We start from the raw sequence: 20172 nt of genomic DNA on the forward strand, positions 1-20172 counted from the left end.
GACACTACGAGTGATAAAAACTTTGATTAATCTCTAATGCTCATATGACACAGCAGACTGTGAAGGCTGAACTGCAAGAGCACCTTCAGGTGTCACACAATGCACTGAAACAACAGCAATAATTCAGACTTGGTCAAGGAAACTCGGTTTCATGTGACAACCGGAATTAAAATTGCAAAGGACATGATAATGGAGCAAGTAAAATAATTCCACATGTCTGAATTTGAAGTTGTTGAAAATATCAGAATTAACCGTGGTTCTCTCTGCATTTGTTTCTGTCTCAAGTCTACTTCTGCAAATTCCTCGGAGGACGGATGCCAGGACGGGCAGGGGTAAAACTAATACCTTAAGTTTGGCTGCCTACTGCTTGCTCGGAACAAAAAGTGTACTTTATTTAGCCACGTACATCAAAAGGTCTCCGATGATGTGCCCACTGCTCCATTCATTTATGAGCCTTCAGTATGTTCTATCCTGGACACAGATTTACGATAACATCAACCTCCACATAATCTACTCATAATGATTGCAGGAGAAATATAACATTTTATTTGTCAGGGAAAAAAATCATGCCAATTACATAATTAAACAATAAGAAGCCAATTAAGAAATGATAAAAAGCTCAAAAATTGCTCAAAGCTCAAACTCAATTTAAGAGTGAGAAATGCATACCTGCCAGCAGAAAGACACACAGCAGTGTGTGGGGGTTTTCAGGTCACAGAATCTCAATGACTGTTTTGCCACTTTCCCTTAAATACCCAGAACAGAACAAGAAATCTTTAACTCGAAGTCGTAAATTACAGAAGACTTTATGGTTGAACAGGATCCCGTGACCCAAGGGTCAGGCCTGGTCAGGAATAGGAAAACATTCTCACCAGAGACCTTGAGAGAGATACACCCCTTTAACTGGACAGAATGGCAAATGGACTTCTGTGTCCTTGCTTCATGATCTTCTTTTTCAGATTAGTAAGTTTATTGTTTTATTGTGTAGTGTCTGTTTTTTGTGAGAGCTCTTGTGATCAGTCTTATCAGGAATTTCTGTCTTGGCAACACAGTGTGATATGTCATGTGTTGTTGTTCATCTGAGGTTGTATTTACCTCATTTTAAGACCTGCCAAAGACCAGATGATTTTTTTTAATATATCCTGATATGTAAAACCATAGAATTCAAAAGGGTGCACTTTCTTTTTCACATGACTTTGTGCACATCTTCCCCTTTCATTTTCTGACTGCAGTGTTAATCTTAATCTGTCTTTGCATCTGAAGCATGTTGAATTGCACATAACATGTACTTTACAAAATTGTAAAAGGGCAAAATCACACAGTATAAATTAAAAGACTGCTTTATCTATTATCAGGGTTTTTTTGTTTGTTTTTGTTTTTGTCATTCATGTTGTTAAATCTTTTAATTGTATTGCTTGAATGTTCCACTTTCTTGCCCTTTTTGCATTGTGTCAGCATGGGAGGGTGTGTCAGCAAATGTGAAAGGGTGAAATAACAGTATAAAGACTGCTTTATCTTTATCAGAATAAATGAAAAGTCAACCTGGCAGTTGATGGTGGTGTATTTATTCCACCGAAAACGTACACCGCAGACCACGCCAATTACAGAGGCATAAGGCCCTTCTGTCCTCAAACACATAATAATTTCAGATTTTTAATTAAAAATATATATTTTGTCCTAATATTTCATTTTAGGGCTATAAATTCATTTATTATAATTGACAGTTGTGATGATCAGTGGAGCTGAGTTTTTACCTCCAAGGTTTAGATCTGGGCTAAAATATGGATAGAGTTTCCCAGTGAAAGACTGATCAGTGAAAGAGTAGAGATGAGAGCTGGACTCCACATCATAAAAGGAGACCAGACCCTTCTCATAATCCACAAACACACCGATCCGCTGCGGCTTCACTCTCACACACAGAGAGACAGGAGGATCAGCACAGGCACTATATTCATTCCCCTTCTTCAGCCACACAGTCCAGTATCCATCACTGGGAGTCAGTGTGATCTCTCCTTTCCTCTTAATGGATTCTCTGGCCACTCCTAATTCCCATTCAATCTTTCCCTTCACCTGCACCTCAAAATAAAATCTCCCTGAGGAGAATCCCTCCTTTCCCAAGACATTTGTAAATCTATCAAATCTCTCTGGTTTGTCTGGGAGTTTCTGTCTAATGTCTCCATGTCTCACTTGTTTTCCATCATCAGACAGGATGAGTTTAGGATGAGCTGTATCAGGATCCAGAGTCACATCCACTAAAAAAAAAAACAAATAATATGAAAAACAAATCAATATATTTTTAATATTTAATCCAGTTTTTTATCCTACTGTAGTGCAGTAATGAAGCTCTGAGTATATGTGTAAAAATGGCTATGGATTGCTGTCACTCTAACCTCTCTCTACTCTACCAATCTCTCCCTCTGTATTTTGAGGCACATGCATACACAACACCTTGCCTGAGCCAATCAGCGTCCAGACCTCGTGATCTACCCCGCCCTCACAGAGAATTTCACTGCCGCCAGACCCAGGGGGGTAATCCAGCGCTCAAATTCCGTACCACCCCCAGGAGCCGCCATTGGCTAACAAGCCATCACCTGCTGTTAGCATTCCATTGACTCCCATTCATTTTGGCGTCACTTTGACAGCGAATAACTTCACATCTGAGGCGTTTAAAGACTCCATTTGTCCATTATTTATTTCTAAAGAAACACGACAATGTATAAAAGGCTCCATTACCTTGTATCTTACGTTATGGCCCCGTAGAAACAGTTTGTGTAAAAGAAGGCTAATGATTGCGTCATAACCACGCGACTCTCTGGAAATTACCGTATAGACAGGAGGAGAAGCTCGCAGTCAATCGGGGGGACGTGGAGGCATAAAGTCTGATAAAGTCAAGGGAGAAGCCCATAGAGAGTCATAAAGTTGCTCCTGCTCCTGCTCCTAGCTCATGGACAGCTACTCACGCTCTCCGTCTCTGCAAGATTCGGAAGGGAATGATTCAGATTTCTCTTGGCACAGCTCCTAGAAGACTTACAACTTTCAGACAGGTTGCTCACGTCACATCCTCGTCGTCAAGCTCAGTTTGAGTCTGCGCAGTACGCTCAGCCATCAGGAAGTGAGTGCTTCTCTAATTTGCTTCACTTTTCTCCGTTGAAACCTATGGGGTCGCTGTGTCCAGTTTATATACTGTCTATGCGCCAGACACGGAGACGGACGCTGAAGTTACAGCGGCATAATAACTGTTTATAGATTGCCTTTTAAACGAAGTGTTGTGCGTGAATGTAAAAGTACATTTGCAATCCTTAATTAGTGGCGCCATACAAGCTTCCAGGTCTTACAAAGTGTCAGGTTACAGCTGTGCGCTGCAAATAATATAGAAGCTACATCATGCCTTACATTTGCTTTCAGTTTTTTCTAATAATGCTCATGTTTAATTATTAATCTTATCTTATTGTGCAGTATTATTGCCAATATGCTTAATTGTTTTAATTCATAATTATTATTATGTACATTCAAGTTTATGTTACTGTTTTTATTTGATAGAAAACCATAACACATAAGCACAACCACACAAACCAGTCTGTTGACTGTTGACAATAAATGGTTTATTCCCAGAAAACAAGTGCATCATCGTTTCGTCTCTAATCGGACAGCCTTTGGTGGGTCAGCACCCTGAGTCGGCAAATTGACAACAGCTATACAAGAACCAAACATTTTTTCATTATGAATGTAATCTAGTGTAGTGCAGACAGCACACTGTACCTGCATACTGCTGCATCCTCTTCAGCACTAGAGACACATGACAATAAAACATTATCAGATCTTTGAGATGCTTTTATATATGAAAATTATACACACTTTAAAAGTTACTTAAAATAATCTCAACCTGATTTCACAAACACACACAAAAAACACATGCTTGTTTCACTATATTAATAAGGACATTGCATAGACTTAAATTGATTTTACATAAGGTAAATTATATTTTGTCACCTAATCAAAACCCTTACCTCTAAAGCTATCCATCACAGAAACGTGCAAAACAATAGGTTACTGTTCGTAACCCTGGTTCTCTGAAACATCTCGTGTTCGAGATCCATCTATGGGAAGGGCATTTGCACCTGACCTCTGCAGAAGCATCCAATTGCACCAAGTTTGGCCTGACAGACAGAAGCGCGTGTCCAATGCCAGGTCTCGCCCCTTACCAAGTGTATAAACCACCTGCATGCACTATCTTTCCTCAGTGAGCATATTTACTTCTCGTGCAGCAAGTGGGGCAAGCTTGGTGGATCTCTCCACTCTAATGTTTCAGAGAACCGGGGTTAGAACAGTAACCTAATTGTTCTCTTTCATCATCTCGTGTTCAAGATCCACCTATGGGAGATATGGACAGATATAGAGTGTGCTCTGATGCCCCCTGGCCATTTTAATAGGATGGTCAGTTGAAGGAACCCAACCTAATATATTTGCTTCCTCTTGGCCTACTAAAATGTTCATACAACGGGAGTATTCTCTGGCTAGAGCAGAACAGCGGAGTGTGTGTGGACAGAAGTGCCTGAGCTTGTGTTTTGGGTTAAGCTGCGTTGCTTTAACATTGTGGAAAATAGAATAACAGAAACAAAATGTATTAGCCTTTTTACCCGTTATTATCAATCTAAATTAATCTCGTTTTTAATTTAACTTAATTTCGTTTTCTTTATTTAAATTTCGTTTTAATTTCGTTTTTCTTTATTTAAATCTACCCTTTACTGTGTCAGTAATTTTTTAGTCAGAAAAATATTAGACTACCTTAAAAGTAGCCTATTGCTTAAGTTAACAGACCTGTGAGTGTGCGTTTAATAAATAAGCAAATAAGCCGTGCCCGCGTGAGGCGCGCCTCTTCCCGCTCGCGCTGTTCTGTAGTTTAGGCTAGGCTACTAAACGTTTATAAATTCTGAACGTGTCGCATCTCGCGTGTCCATCTACAGTGCTATGCATAAGTTTAGGCACCCATGCTAAAGTTGACTAAAAAGAGGAATAAAAAATCATCTATTGGAAATTGAACTTAATGCCTTAATTAAAAAAATTAGGAAAAATCCAACCTTTAAGGACACCAATTTTCTTTGTGAATGAATAATGTATCGTAAATAAATAAATGTTCTTCCTTAAAATACAGGGTGCATAAGTGTGTACACCCCTATGTTAAATTCCCATAGAGGCAGGCAGATTTTTATTTTTAAGTATTTTTTCAAAAAAAATTTTTAGGATACTATGCATCCTGATAAAGTTCCCTTGGCCTTTGGAATTAAAATAGCCCCACATCATCACATAGCCTTCACCATACCTAGAGATTGGCATGGGGTACTTTCCATAAGATCATCTCTCAATGCAAATCAAACTAGCTATTAGGCTAACTGAAATAAAACCATGCCAATCTCTAGGTATGGTGAAGGCTATGTGATGATGTGGGGCTATTTTAATTCCAAAGGCCAAGGGAACTTTATCAGGTTGCATAGTATCCTAAAAAAATAAATAAAAAAAATACTTAAAAATAAAAATCTGCCTGCCTCTATGGGAATTTAACATAGGGGTGTCCAAACTTATGCACCCTGTATTTTAAGGAAGAACATTTATTTATTTACGATACATTATTCATTCACAAAGAAAATTGGTGTCCTTAAAGGTTGGATTTTTCCTAATTTTTTAAATTAAGGCATTAAGTTCAATTTCCAATAGATGATTTTTTATTCCTCTTTTTAGTCAACTTTAGCATGGGTGCCTAAACTTATGCATAGCACTGTATATGCCTATTGCACCAAATGCGACACTGCACTCCCTTGTGAATTCGATTGGATGAACGGTTCTTGAAATAATCAAAATGCTCAAAAGCTCAAAAAAATGGTATTCGGACCAGCCCTAGGGGCGGCACAATTGTTTTTCGCCTAGAGCGGCAGAAGTGCACTCGCCGGCCCTGCCTACAGGATAATGAGCGTTTACCGCACTCAAGCGCACGAACGCACGCATAAAGCTTGCCACAAAGAACCGGTAAAAGTAATGATTATGACTGCGTCTAAATGTGTCTAAATATGCTGTGAATGTGAATGTGCATTATACGCTGAGTTTCGGTTAATTTATGAGACGAACTCCAGTTCACTCGCCGGCGCCTCCATGTCGTGATTCTGCTATATTCTTATTTATTAAATCCAGGCAATTGGTTCATGAAACATTGATTAAAATTAAGATATAATTAATACAAAACGAAATTCACTTTAAAGAAAGGCAGCTGTTCTGTTTGAGGTCTCTGTGAAAGTTTTAAAGCAGTCTTTTAGTGCCGCTTTCAGAGCGCTCATGTCCGTAACCGAGAACTGACACGTTGTTTTTTCCCTCATAAATGCGAACACGGAAAATAAAATAAAATTAATATTATAATGTTTTTTTGTTGGGTCAGACTAATGATTACCAAATTTCTCTCTCATATTGCTCCTCACAACCACTGAAAACGGTAAAAAAAAAATCGAACCAAAAGTCAAATTAATATGGACGGAAGTTAAAAGTGGTGGGTACAAAATGACTCATGACGAAATCTGGTGGGTACGCGTCTCCCCGAAATCGACGCCTATGGCCCCACCGTAGCGCTGTCGAACCCCACATGACATGCAGCGATAGCCGCTAAATAGACCTTAATGGTAGTAAAGGATCTTCCACTATCCATAAGGTCCTGCAAAAAGCATAAAATATCAGCGATTGAGCACTTATATGATGTTAACTGCCGCCCTTCACACCACTCTTCGAACACACACCACTTACAATCGCCACATAAGGACCGTGTAGAAGAGGCTCTGGAACACTGAATGCTGGCGACAACACGTGAGGAGAGCCCCAATGTGTTTAAGTTGGCCCTCTCACGAGCCAGGCCCAGAGGGCCACCCTGTCTGGGTGTGGGTGGTAAATTTCCCCGTTCGCTTGGGACAGAAGGTCTATGCAAAGTCGGAGGGGCCACAGCTGGGCATACAGCAGAGGGATAATCTTTGAGAGCTACGGTGCCTTGGGCCACCTGGGAGCTATCAAAATCATGGTCAAGCTCTGTTCCCTCACCCTGGCCAGAGACGGCGTTATGAGGCAAAGGGGAGGAAATGCATGGAGCAGCACATTGCGCCACAGATGGGCCAGTGCATCCACGCCGGGGGGGCATCCTTGTCCCGTAGTGAGAAGAACATAGGACAATGGGCGTTTTTGCGTGAGGCGAAGAGATCTACAGTTGCCTGGCTGAACCTCCTCCACAGTAGACCCACTATCTGAGTATGGATGTGCCCGTCCCTGTAGAGAGGGTTTCCCCTTGACAAGAGATCTGCGCCCCTGTTCAGTATGCCCGGGACATGGGTCAGAAGAGACATAAAAGAAGACATTAAACATCTCAAGATCTCAGCAGAGGAGGATTAAACAACTCCACAAACAACATTACAAGCTTCACTTATTACTAAACAGTTTGACTTTATTACTGCCATTCGTCTACAGAAGTTCTTATTCGAATTAACAAAGGTTTAAAAGTTGATGATTTGAGTTTCATTTAAGGTCACCATGATGGAGATCAGCGTTTACTTTAGTTGACCCTTGACTTTTGCACTTAAGATTTTCTTTGGCTGCTATAATTGAGTGTTTATAAAACATATTTGTTATGGCACAAAAGGCAAGGAGAAGTCTGATCGGGTGTTGATGGTGAAGGACTGATGACGACAATCATCATTTAGTGACTTGATTCATTGATTTCATTCAGAGTCTGATCTCTGATTAAAAGGGCAACATATTAGTTTTACTCAAAACTGTGATTCTACAGCATAAGAGCTAGCCATGTTGTGACCATCAGATAATATGAAGGATTTTACAAATAGTTGTGCACAAAAATTTTCACAGAAAATGTATTGCATGACTAAGACTCACACAGACATCAAGAATCAGCATATGAATCTCAACAATGGTGACCATTAAAAAATGATTCATGCTGTAATGCATGCTGGGTACTAGCATAATACAAAACTTATCCATGGCTCCCAGCATGCATTGCGGCATAAATCATTTTTTAATGGTCACCATTGTTGAGATTCATATGCTGATTCTTGATTACTGTGTAAGTCAGCATAATACCATAGAGGTTTTTAAAATCTGATTGTCACAACAATGGGTCTTACAGCAAAATCAGTTCTATTATAATGAATAATGCAAGTAATACATCACTTGTCTAATCAGAGATTATGCTCTGGAAAAGATCAGAGAATCAAGTCACTAAAAGATGATATTTATTATCTTAACACAACCACATGCTCATATTTTCTTTTGGCGTATGTGCCATAACAAATGTGTTTTATAAACACTCAGTTATAGCAGCCAGAGGAAAAACTGGTGTTATAAAGTCAAGGGTCAAGAGCCCAACTAAAGCAAACACGGATCACTATCATGGTGTCTTTAAATGAAACTCAATAAATCATTATCATCTAACCCTCTGTTCATTCTTAATAACAACTTCTGTAGACGCATGACAAAAGTCAAACTGTTTAGTAATAAGTGAAGCTGGTAATGCTGTTTGTGTAGTGGTTTAATCCTCTGCTGAGATCTTTAGAGATTTAAACATCTTTTATCTTGAGTTGATTTCATCTAAGGCTGTGGTTGGAAGTCAGTTGTAGTTCTCGTGTTTCTCTTTCCTTCATTGATTCTGCTCGTTAACAGCAGGTGTTAATCACTAATGCTCAATAATCACTTAAAGGTGGGGTATGTGATTCTCTTTTTTGGCCATTTTTTCAAAATCACTTGAAATCCTATTCCTAACCCACTTACTGGCTGTAACTTCTGAGTTAGAAGCACTGAAATGAAAATTAAGCAATTTAATCATCTGTGGAACGGGCAGGACTCGAAAAACTCCAGCCAATCATTTCCAAGACCACCTAGAATCATTGGACAGTAAGTGCGTCAATCAAACGGTCGTACCATACCCCCCTCCCCCCATCCATTTCCATGTTCTTCGAATGGGTGGAGTCAAAGGAAAGAAGGTAGGACCATTTGAGTTGTGTATTTTCAAAATCTGCCAGCCGTTTTGCAAATCACATACCCCACCTTTAATTAATCACTTAATTTATTGACTGCAAAGTATATCTACTTTTAGTAAACTCAACTGAAATAAGTTCAGAGTACTCATAACTATTGTTTTTATAAACTTAATTGAATTGAGGCAATCGGTTTCCTCAAATGAAATGAGTAAGCTTAACTTGTTGGGTTTTACAGTGAATTAAGGCAATCGGTGTCCTCAAATGTAATAAGTTAGCTTAACTTATTGAATTTGACTTTGTATTATTGTTTTAGTGGACTCGATTAAAATAAGTTCAGAGTACTCATAACTATTGGTTTTTATAAAGTTAATTGAATTAAGGCAATCGGTTTCCTCAAATGAAATGAGTTAGCTTAACTTTTTGGGTTTTACAGTGCAGCCTGTGAGTGAGAGCATGAAGCTTGGAGGAGCACATCCCCCCCGGTGGTTGATATATGCTACAGCTGTCGTGTTGTCGCAGCGCACCAGCAAATGATGCCCCTGCAAGCGAGGCAGAAAGTGATTCAGAGCCTTCCACACAGTGAGAAGCTCTAAATAATTTATATGGGCTGAGTGAAGTGTGCTTGGCCACACACCATTCACTGTTCTGCCCTCTTGCGTGGCTCCATAACTGAATTCAGCTCCAGACCCAGAAAAATAACTTTCTGCGAAGGTTGCGAAGGACCAGGTCGTTCACAGTAACAATCTCCTTCCAAAGTGCAGGCGATGGTACGCCTTTCTCCAAATGTGTACTCATATCCTCCTACAGCTCAGCCTTGTAGGCTGAGAGGAGGGAGAAAACATTTAGAGCCCGTACAACGAGAGCTGAAGCCTTGTACGGGGCCTGAAAGACAGATGCTGAGAAACGGTCCATCTTTTTAGGGAGAACTGGCTTAGGAGGGGCCAGTAAACCTCCCTGCGAGGGGTTAAGGTGTCTGGCAATTGAGGGCTCGATGGTGGGAGGGTCGCCCATACATACCACACACTGCCATATTAACTTCTAGACCCGCCAAGCCGTGCTTAAGATCTAGCGGGTCTCTCCAATAGTGACGCATGTGCTTAGCGCATGCGGGGAGGAAAGGTATGAGCTGCTTCCTAGGACTGGGTGAAGGGCCTAGGAGTTTGCAGTCATACACATCCCTCTCTTGGTCGACGGCATTCTGGAGAGCTGGCCATTCAATGCTGAGACGAGCGGCAGTGCAGCCGAGCCGCTAACCGGGGGAGCTTGGGCCGACGGGATGGTTTCCTCGTCATCCGAGCCATCGAGTATGAGCCAGAGCCAGGCGGCTCATATTCGAGCGAGGAAATACCAGGAAGGATTTCCTCGAGTAAGCCCTCGTTAGACTGGTCAGACCAACTGAGAGCAGGCATGCTCTGGGAGGTCCCCAGAGCTGCAACACTTTTACCGACTCCAACATCCGAGTCGTACTGTTCGTCCTTGCTTTGGGTGGAAGCAACCTTGAGTCTAGGAGAAGCTTCCGAGGCAGAGCGAGGCAATGGCTGCAGTTCTCTGGAAGCAACTGCGCTTCTTCCGCGTGCTTTAACCCCATGTATCCCTTGTGGCAATGAGTGAACCGCAGGCGGCAGGGCATGCACACGACTGCGAGTCCAACGGGTTAGCAGGAGCGGAAAGCTTGACTTGATCCATGGGAGAGGTGAAAGCACAGACACAGACGGGCAGCCTGAGCAAATCCAGTGGCGAGCGTGGGTGGCTAGCAACCAGTAAATCGCAACTAAATGCAACGTTCTGACAGTCATGCCTGGCAGAGGCTGATCGATATAGATATTTCCTTCTGTTGACTGTGGTGAAGTCAGCGAAAACAGTTGAGCTGCGAAGCAAAGAGGTCGCAAGTAGCGAATATCAACTGAGGAAAGAAAACGCGTGCAGATGGTTTATACGCTTGGTAAGGGATGGGTCTCTCTCTCTCTCTCTCTCTTGAACAATTGAACATGAAAACTTGGGGCACGTGTTCACACAATTTTGATTCAATATCAATCAAGTTAATAGAAAATAAATGTTTCTTTCTGTAGTTTCTCATTTAAATGTGTTTGGGGATGTAAAGACTCATGGTTGTGGTTACAGGGATGAAGCAAGATGAAGATGAATTTACTGCATGTTTTCTGAAATTAGAGATGAATATGACATGCCCTCTACAAGAAGAAGTGTGATGATAATGAGACACAAATACATGATTACATACTTCTCATATTTCAGCTTGACCAGACTCATTCTTCATTACTGATATTAAAAGATGATAAATATATGTATCTGTACGGTGTATTTGATATTGTCGTACCAGTTTGAGTGAGTTTCTCCTGTAGAGAGTCCTGCAGTTTAGTCAGAGCTCTCCTCAGAGTCTCCAGACTCTCATCAGTCTTCACACTGATCTCAGACCAGTTCCTGGTGTTTCTAGAGCTGCACAGGGATGAGTAAATCTACAGCAGGAGAGAGGAGAAATCCTTCAGCATGGGGAGTGTTATGGTGTCATATACTGCATTATCATTGATCAGAGAGATGTTGACTGACCTGTAGGAGGTGGAGGTGATCTTCAGTGTGTGAGAGCTGCTCCAGCTCAGTGTTTCTCATCTTTAGCTCAGTGATCTCCTGCTCCAGCTCTTCAATGAGCTCTTCCTCCTGTTTCTCTGCTGCTTTCTGCTGCTCCTCCATCATCTCCAGCAGTTCAGTCTGACATCTCTCAATGGAGCGGATGAGATCAGTGAAGAGCTCCACACGGGCTGCTTTCTCCCTCTCTGTGTTTCTCTGATAAACCAGGACAATCAACACATTATTAGCAGTGTTTGCTAAGAGAAGAATCAGTGTTATTATTTCTCATACTTCAGTGTTTTAGCCAGTTTTCAAAATCCCTCATTCTGCCCCGTTTGCACTGAATAATTCCTCAAATCTACAAATCATACAAATATCACATAGTGATCGGGGAAAATCACAGACGTGTCGATATTCAGACCAACAGTGTGACTGTGAGTGTGAAATTGATTTTATACAGCAATTCAATAAACAACAGATATTACAATTAGGGCTGGGCGATATATTGCATGAGATTGTTATGCGCATCTCGTCAGTAAAGCCGGGAAAAAATATCATGCGATATATCGCCCAGCCCTAATTACAATTACAATTAATTTAATTAAATTATTTTAAACTCACTTTTCTGACTTCTGCTGAGTGTTTGACGTCTTGAATCTTCTTGATTCTGTCCTGGATCTTCTGCTGTGTGTCTTTCTGTGTCTTCATCAGTTGAGTCTATAGACAGAGAACAACACACAATATGTTTTCATAATGGATTAATTTATATCAAAGAACATGTGATTCCTCATGATAAGAGCCGTTTAAAATCAGTTTGTCAGTAACTTCTACCTTCTTCTCTTCACTCTCCTCTTCTAAAGAAACAGTGTTGTGGTTCTTGTGGTCTGTTACACCACACATCAGGCACACGATAGTCTGATCATCTCTACAGAACAGCTCCAGAGGTCTCTCATGTTTCTGACATATATAGTCCTCCAGATTCCTCACAGGATTGATCAGTTTGTGTTTCTTTAAACCTGCCACTCTCAAATGACGCTCCAGGTGAGTTTCACAGTAAGAGCTCTGACACACCAGACACGACTTCAGGGCTTTCAGCTTTCTTTCCTCACAGACGTCACACAGAACTTCAGCTTTTTTCAGAACTTCAGCTTTTTTCTCAGGACTTTTCTTTTTACAGTGATCTACAACTTCTCGGAGTGTGGTGTTAATCTTGAGATCAGGTCTGTGCTTGAATGTTTCTTTACAATATGGACAGTTGCAGGTCTGGCTGTTGTCCCAGCACTTATTCAGACAGGTCTTGCAGAAGTTGTGTCCACATGGAGTGGTGACTGGATCAGTGAACACGTCCAGACATATAGAGCACTGAAGCTCCTCAGTCAGTGGACCGCTGGAGGAAGACATCACTGGAGAGAGAAATGATGAAGATAAATCACCAGCACTATATTCTAAAGTTTGGACACACTTGATACACACACTCAATTTAAATTTCTTATAATCTTAAAAGATATTGTGGCGAGTAGGACGAGGCCGGTGGCGTGATTGATAATGAGCGACACCTGCGCGCGACACACTGGTCTCGTATATTTACAACAACTAGCCTATATAACGCTCTCCATAAAATATATTATATGGCCAAGAGTAATTTTCATCTTAATAATGTTTAATGTAGGCTAAATGTGATTTTCATCTGCAGTTTAGCAGTGAATCTGCAGGTCATTTTAGTAGTTATGTTTTGTGACAAAATGACAGAAACGCCAATCTTTGTATCACAACCAATCAAATGGCATATTTAAATACAATTCTGATACCATTTCAGTGCGGTAAACAACTAAAATAGTTGAGTATTATACATGCTTAAACCTGGTTCTGTTCAACTTATTCCAGTTCGACACAACCCTACTAAACCAGATCACTTCCATTAGAAACCTGTTCAGCACAATCTCTCTTATATTTCTATCTCTTACCTGTGAGGATCAGATGTGTCCACAAGAACGGATCAATAAATATTCTGTAGTTTAAAGAGGTTGATCGTCCATATTGTTGTTGATCAAGTTAGTTTCACTTTCTCTGAATCTCTCTCTGAACTACAGTGATGTCAGAGCTCCGAGTTCCCCAGAGTGGACGATTGGGGCGGGTCGACACATTAAGGCCTCCCACACCCGATTTTATTGGTTTATAATACAGCAATCTTATTGGCCTAGACGCTTGAGGCATGAGCATGCGCATTCCTTAATATACGAATTTATGAATTATCTTCTATGCTGTTTAGCCATACTACAGAAATATTAAGTGATATGGCGATTTCAGTATACGATCAATTAGATAATGTTTTGATGAATTTACACGAATCAAGTTAGATGAAGTTACTTTCAAAATTTACTCGTAAAGCGCTCATTTCACGTCGTTTCAAAGCAGCTTTACAAAAAAGTCAAATTGTAAGCTTTAATATTGAGCATTTTAGGGCTGCCAACTTATGGAAATGAAAAGGACAATCGTGGTTCTTTATAGGAAAATAAGGGACGGAATAAGGGACACTCAAAATATTTGTACTGTAGCCTACCACACAGTGCATATCATTTCAGAATTTGCAGTTAAATATGTGTACAAAAGATGTATAAAAGGTTCTCAGACAAACACATTTTGGTAATTTCATGGACAAAGCAACCACATTTCAGAAACCGGCTCAAATTATTATTATTTTGTTATTTATTTATTTTTTTTAAATATTTTTTCAAACGTAAAAGAAAGCCAAAATATTTCACAAATATTTCATATTTCACAAAAGCCACAATTTTCACCTGAGATTTGGAGTCAGATTACAGGGGGGTTAAAATGACTTAAGAACCTCATCATTATTTTACTTTTACACAGAGATTGTTAGGTCTATTTAGCTAAATCGGTTGACTTTAGCCATGTTTGTTTCATTATAGCTATGCCAACGGTGACATTTTTAAAATGGGAAAAAAACACTACTTTTTGTTTTTTGCCTGAAATTTGCATGTCTGCAACTCATTTTAAAAATATCTTAATATCCTTTTAGATTCTAATTCTTAACAAATTTTATTTTGGTTTCTTACTTTTTAAGGCCGAATATGGTTCATTTTAAGTCCCAATAAGGGATGTTAATGTGGCCATGAGTAAATTAGTACACATTTTCAATGGTCGCACATTTTCTGAAGAACAAATAACGTTGAAACTAGAAATGTATCTTGTTATTTTTTTTCTATTAACACAATTGAACATTAGTATTTTCCATAGTTTGTGCCTGGAACTCTAAAAGTAACAAAGATATCTTAATATCCTTCTATACTCTCATTCTTAATAAACTTTTATTTTGTAATCTTCATTTTAAAGGCCCTATATTGTTCAATCCATCTATGGCTGACTCCAAATCTCAAGGTGGCTCCATGTTCAGTATCTTGAATTTTACCCATTTTCAATATATACACCAATGGATTTTACTGTATCATCAACCTCTATTCAAAACGATAAGTGTTTTTTTTTTTTTTTTTTTTTTGTCTGGAAGATACATAGATGGCATAAAATTAAGCACAATAACTGAACGTCTTTGACGTTAAATTGCAACCATGTCTATAAATAAATGAAAAGAGCATACTTTTCAGATAAAGAGAACATCCAAAATACACTTTTAATTGTAGACTACTTTATTTACATCTCTAGATTTTGATTACAATTCATATCTTTAAAGTTTGCTTTTTTTAAATGAGTTTTGTCTCCAGTTCAGCATCACTTACATACCAAACGTTACAGTTTTATTCATATCTATATTCTGAAGGTTTTTACTGAGAGGTTTGTTCATATATCACTTGCCTAATATTATACAATTTATTCCTAAAACATGGTGAAAATATTTGTTGACAGTATTTGCTGATTTGAGTGATAAAAAGAGAAATCCTAAATCTCCTCTCTAAAAACCTTTGATTCATAGCAACAAAATTAAACAAGAATTTTGCACCTGACTTCATCCAATATTCAGATTTTTGTTTTGGAGTTTATGCAAATGAGTGAATAGCTAAATAGATAATGCCTCATTTACATATTTATTTACATATTTATCAACACAGGAAGGAAAGTGATATTTAGTATAGTGCATTTTTTTACCCTATGTGTCTTGCCTTCAAAATTTTTCACTGTAAGTTTCTTTGGCAAAGTTTCCCTTTGGAAAAAAAAAACCCTTATTTTTAAGAGTGTAAACTACAAATATCTGAAGATTAATCTAAATACTGAGTATTTTTTGCTTTTATTTCATTGCCAACCTCGTTAAGTTGTACGCAGTGAATGACAGTGTGTTTGGTCTCGTCTCCTCCAGATCTTGGTTCAGGGTGGCGTTACGTACAGAGACGAGCCCTGGCATAGGAATGTTTCTTGTGTTCGGGTTGTAAAGTCCAGCTGGCCGGACAGCCTTTCACAACGCAGGGTGAAGATCCGTTCTGTGTGAAGTGCTTCAGTAACCTGTACGCCCAAACATGTGCCGCCTGCGCCAAACCCATCACAGGTCAGTGTGTGTTAATGTGTCCTTATCACAAGAGCGCTCTTCATTAGCAGTTCCTTCAGCTGAGAACAGAAACACTGTCAGAAACAAGAGACAGTTGTCACATAAACAGGGTCGTGTGTTTGGAGGCTGTTGAGTGTGTGTGAATAAACTTCTGCTTGTTCATCGGGACTCAAGAGTCTCTCATCCACCGGATCATGACCTATGAGAATATAATATCTGATATCTATATTATCTATAGATCTATAGATAATACAGATATCTCAAATATCTATATTATCTAACTGTTTATATGTTTTAACCCTAGTGTATCATATTTGATACGCACATTTCTAAAACATGATCAAAACTTTGCTAAACACAATCTTCTACATGCAGCCATCTATTGTATGAGTGATAATTTATACATTTAGCACGTAAAAGGCTAATTCTCGCTAAAATGTCCCACTTCAGGTCGTGGTTCACGTGTCCTTTTGCTGTGAAATCTTGATTTTTTTAAAGTAAATGTAAGAATAATGTTTATATTGTTATCAATATTTCAAGATAAACTGAAGCAACTTTTATTTGTTACATTTATTTGTTCATCTCTCAGTCATCATTGTATTTCATTATACGTTTTGCCTCCCACAATAAAAACTACAGAGATTTGATTATAAAACTAAGCATTTAAATATCATCTAACTAAGACATTATTGGGATATATAGAGTGACAACTGATTTTTACATGCGTTTTATGAAGTCCGCTATACTGTTATAAAGATCTCAATGATTTACATTACAAACAATCATAATTTCATAAATTTATGGGGCATATAAATATCAGCAACAACAAATTGCATGTTTTTTCTCAGTTTGGAACTTTGAATAAAATGTAGGTGTTTCTTTTCCCTCCAACTATGAGCTTCATATTCTCACTAATCATACTATTAGCCATAAAATTGTGTCGAATATGACATTCAACAAAAAAAGCACATACCCCCCCCCCCCCCCCCCCCCCAAAAAAAAAAAAAAAAAATATATATACACACACACATAATACATAGATTTATTTAGATTTTCTCATCCTCATCTCGGTCCAAACCCCAATTACTTCTTCTATGGAAAACAAAAGAAGATATTACACAGGAAGTCCATGCTGCTCTTTTCCATTAAATGAAAGTGAATGGAGACTGGGGCTGTCGAGCTCTAAAAGTGACACATAAAAAAATTACAAAATTAGTCAAGCAAAACATAACTTAAACATACAAGTTGCATAAACCATGTTGGGTTTTTTTGTCATTTAAAAAAAGCTCAACAGTCCCAGTCCCCATTCACTTTCATTATGTCTATAAGAAATTATTTTGTTACACAGAAGTAAGCAATATAAGTTTGGAACAACATTGAGTAAAATCATCTTTAGCAGAAAAACACTGTTCTGTTTACAGTTAAGTTTACAGACTTTTCTATTGACCATACATCACAACACAATGCAATGCAGAATTCAAAATACAGGCAAAACACCTGTGAAACATCTATATGGAATATTCCTTATCAATGTTTATTAACAATTTAAATTATGTTCATTTGAAATGAAGATAATGTTATTTTAGAGATTTTAGAAACGGCTGCTCAAAATGAAACTCCTCTCAATGTTTTTGTCAGGTTTTGGAGAAGGGAAGTACGTGTCGTTTGAGGATCGTCAGTGGCATCAGTCGTGTTTTAAGTGTTCTGAGTGTTCGGTGTCTCTGGTCGGCGCTGGATTCTTCCCCGACGGGACAAAGATTCTCTGCAAAAACTGCAATGCCAAATAATTCAAACCTGCTTCTGTAGATGTGCTGAAGAACAGAGCGCTGTGTGATAGACACACATTTATGAAACACTTGACATCATTTATACATGTATACACATGAACGTTTATGTGTTACATTCTCCCGAATCTGTATGTTAAGAAATATCTCAACTAGAACGACACATTTGATTGGGTAAATGCATTTAATAGTTTAAATGATAAACTCAAATCATTTGAACTATAACAAACAAATAATTTAATTTTGTTTCATGCCAAAGTGACTCAGTTTAATTTTTTTATTGTTCTCATCATTGCTGTACTTTTGCATAGTTTTGATTTTACGTTTGAGTAATTTTCCATGTGTTTGCATGAACATCAGGCCTTTAAATTCCCTCCAACATCAACATTCCTCAATGAAACTTACATTTGAACAAAACACACACTGAGTGTTAATATGTGAGGTGTGTGTTCAGCGAGACAGGATTGAATCATGTAATGATCATTAGAATCTGGACAGAAAATGTTGTTTGTATTAAACAGTGAATTTTACAGTGCACTATTTTAATGCACATGCATTGGTGTTTTATCCATTCATTTTTAATAATTTTCACATGAAATATTCACATATTAATAATGATTTAACAAGTGGCTTCTTATTTGTGTTGCTTTCAAAAGAATACTTTAACTTTGTTTTTAAATGTTTGATGTATTTTTACATATGAATGGCTTCTGTAAAACCGCTCCTGTTGATGTTTCCTTTCATAAAATGTTTGTTACATAATAAACAACAACTTTCAAATATCACTTGGGTTTAAGTCAAATTATGTTTTCACTTTAAAAACAAGATATCTGAAAAGATATTATGTCTTGTTTTTTGGGGATATAAATCAAAATGAAGTGTTTTGTTGTTTAAAAAAGCAACATTATACCAGTGGAGTAAGAAAAATAATCTGAATTCAGACAGAAACAAGATTATTTTTCATACCCCATTGGCAGATAATTTAGCTTGTTTCAAGCAAAAACTCACTTCATTTTTATTTATATCCCCAGAAAACAAGACATAATATCATATGGCATTTTACTACTTTAGGAAACGCATCTTGATTTAAGAATTTTTAGATATTTGGACTGGAAACAAGACAAAAATACTAAGTAAGAAAAGCATTTTATTGCAGTGTAACTAAAAGATGACTATGTAATTTGATAAAATGACTGATGGCAGAATTACAGGTTTCTCACTGCAGGATGTTGAAGCACAAAGATCAGGAAGTTCAGGTACTTAGTGTGGATTTGCTGAATCCAACAGGCCAATACTTGAAGAACGACACAATCACTGATCAGACTTTCCACACACATCCAGTGGAAAAGATGGACTGATGGAGACACTGTTCCTTAAAAGGAAAGGTCTGATACAAAGGTTTAATGCTGATAATGCAGCTTGGTTTGACATTTTATTTACAACGATAATATACATTTTAAGTAAAAATAGACCTACTTTTCATAAAAAGGTCCAGAAACTAAAATATGAGGATTAAAAACATCACAAAGCAGAAATAATCTTTCCAAACCTTTATAAACATAATCTGTTGCCCTTGATTTAAGAAATTCTCATGACTCTTCCGTTAGATGCAGTCGACTCTGTTTATGGAAATATGAAAATTGATGCTTTGTCCCAGGAGAGACTCCGGGTCCCATTAAAGCCGTTCTCTGGGGTCTTTGGTTTCATCTTGTGTCCTAAACCTCAGTGGACAGAACATTTGTCCTGCCGTCTCTGTTAAAACCATCAGAACTAAACAATCACTCGATCCATCATGTGTTAAATACTGCAACACACACTCAATACACAAACAGTGCATTAAAATGTGGATCCAATATATTCATCCATTAATGCGTGGTGCAGGCATCATTATTAATCATTATCAGGACTAAAGATGCATGATCAAAAATGTTTACCAGACATAGCACTCACAAAGAACCAATTAAACAGTAAAAAGTAAACTAAAAACAAATCACTAAATAAATACAATTTTAAATGGCATAATATTTCCAGGTTTTCCATGACTGTATGAACCTCATTGTTTGTCTATATTTTCTGATATGAAACAATATAGCGCCAGTGCGCCACCTAGTGAACATTATGTACAGCAGGGGTGTCAAACTCAGTTCCTGGAGGGCCACAGCCCTGCAGAGTTTAGCTTCAACCCTAATTAAACACACCTGATCAGCTAATCAAGTCCTTCAGGCTTATTTGAAAACTGCAGGTGTGTGTGTTGAAGCAAGGTTGGAACAAAACT

The 20172-nt window shown here is 38.3% G+C and overlaps 1 protein-coding gene across 2 annotated transcripts in view; it reads right to left on the reverse strand.

Moving 5' to 3' along the window:
- Positions 1 to 521: 521 nt before the first annotated feature.
- LOC307163570 (E3 ubiquitin-protein ligase TRIM39-like) overlaps positions 522 to 20172 on the reverse strand; it is a 29963-nt gene continuing 10312 nt past the window's right edge. Inside the window, exons 1-7 of one of the 2 annotated variants that reach the window (XM_079879675.1) lie at positions 13562 to 13716; positions 12429 to 13000; positions 12219 to 12314; positions 11580 to 11813; positions 11350 to 11488; positions 3760 to 3786; positions 522 to 2252 (exon numbers count right to left, since the gene is read on the reverse strand). In XM_079879675.1, the coding sequence (XP_079735801.1) occupies positions 1705 to 2252; positions 3760 to 3786; positions 11350 to 11488; positions 11580 to 11813; positions 12219 to 12314; positions 12429 to 12998 (1614 nt within the window). In that variant the 5' untranslated portion in view covers positions 12999 to 13000; positions 13562 to 13716 and the 3' untranslated portion in view covers positions 522 to 1704. Of the gene's footprint in view, positions 2253 to 3759; positions 3787 to 11349; positions 11489 to 11579; positions 11814 to 12218; positions 12315 to 12428; positions 13001 to 13561; positions 13717 to 20172 lie in introns of those variants that run through there. The other variant, XM_079879674.1, reaches the window with a different exon arrangement.

The sequence above is a fragment of the Squalius cephalus genome (genome assembly GCF_949319135.1).
Source record: "Squalius cephalus genome assembly, chromosome: 8".
Classification (NCBI taxonomy): domain Eukaryota; kingdom Metazoa; phylum Chordata; class Actinopteri; order Cypriniformes; family Leuciscidae; genus Squalius; species Squalius cephalus.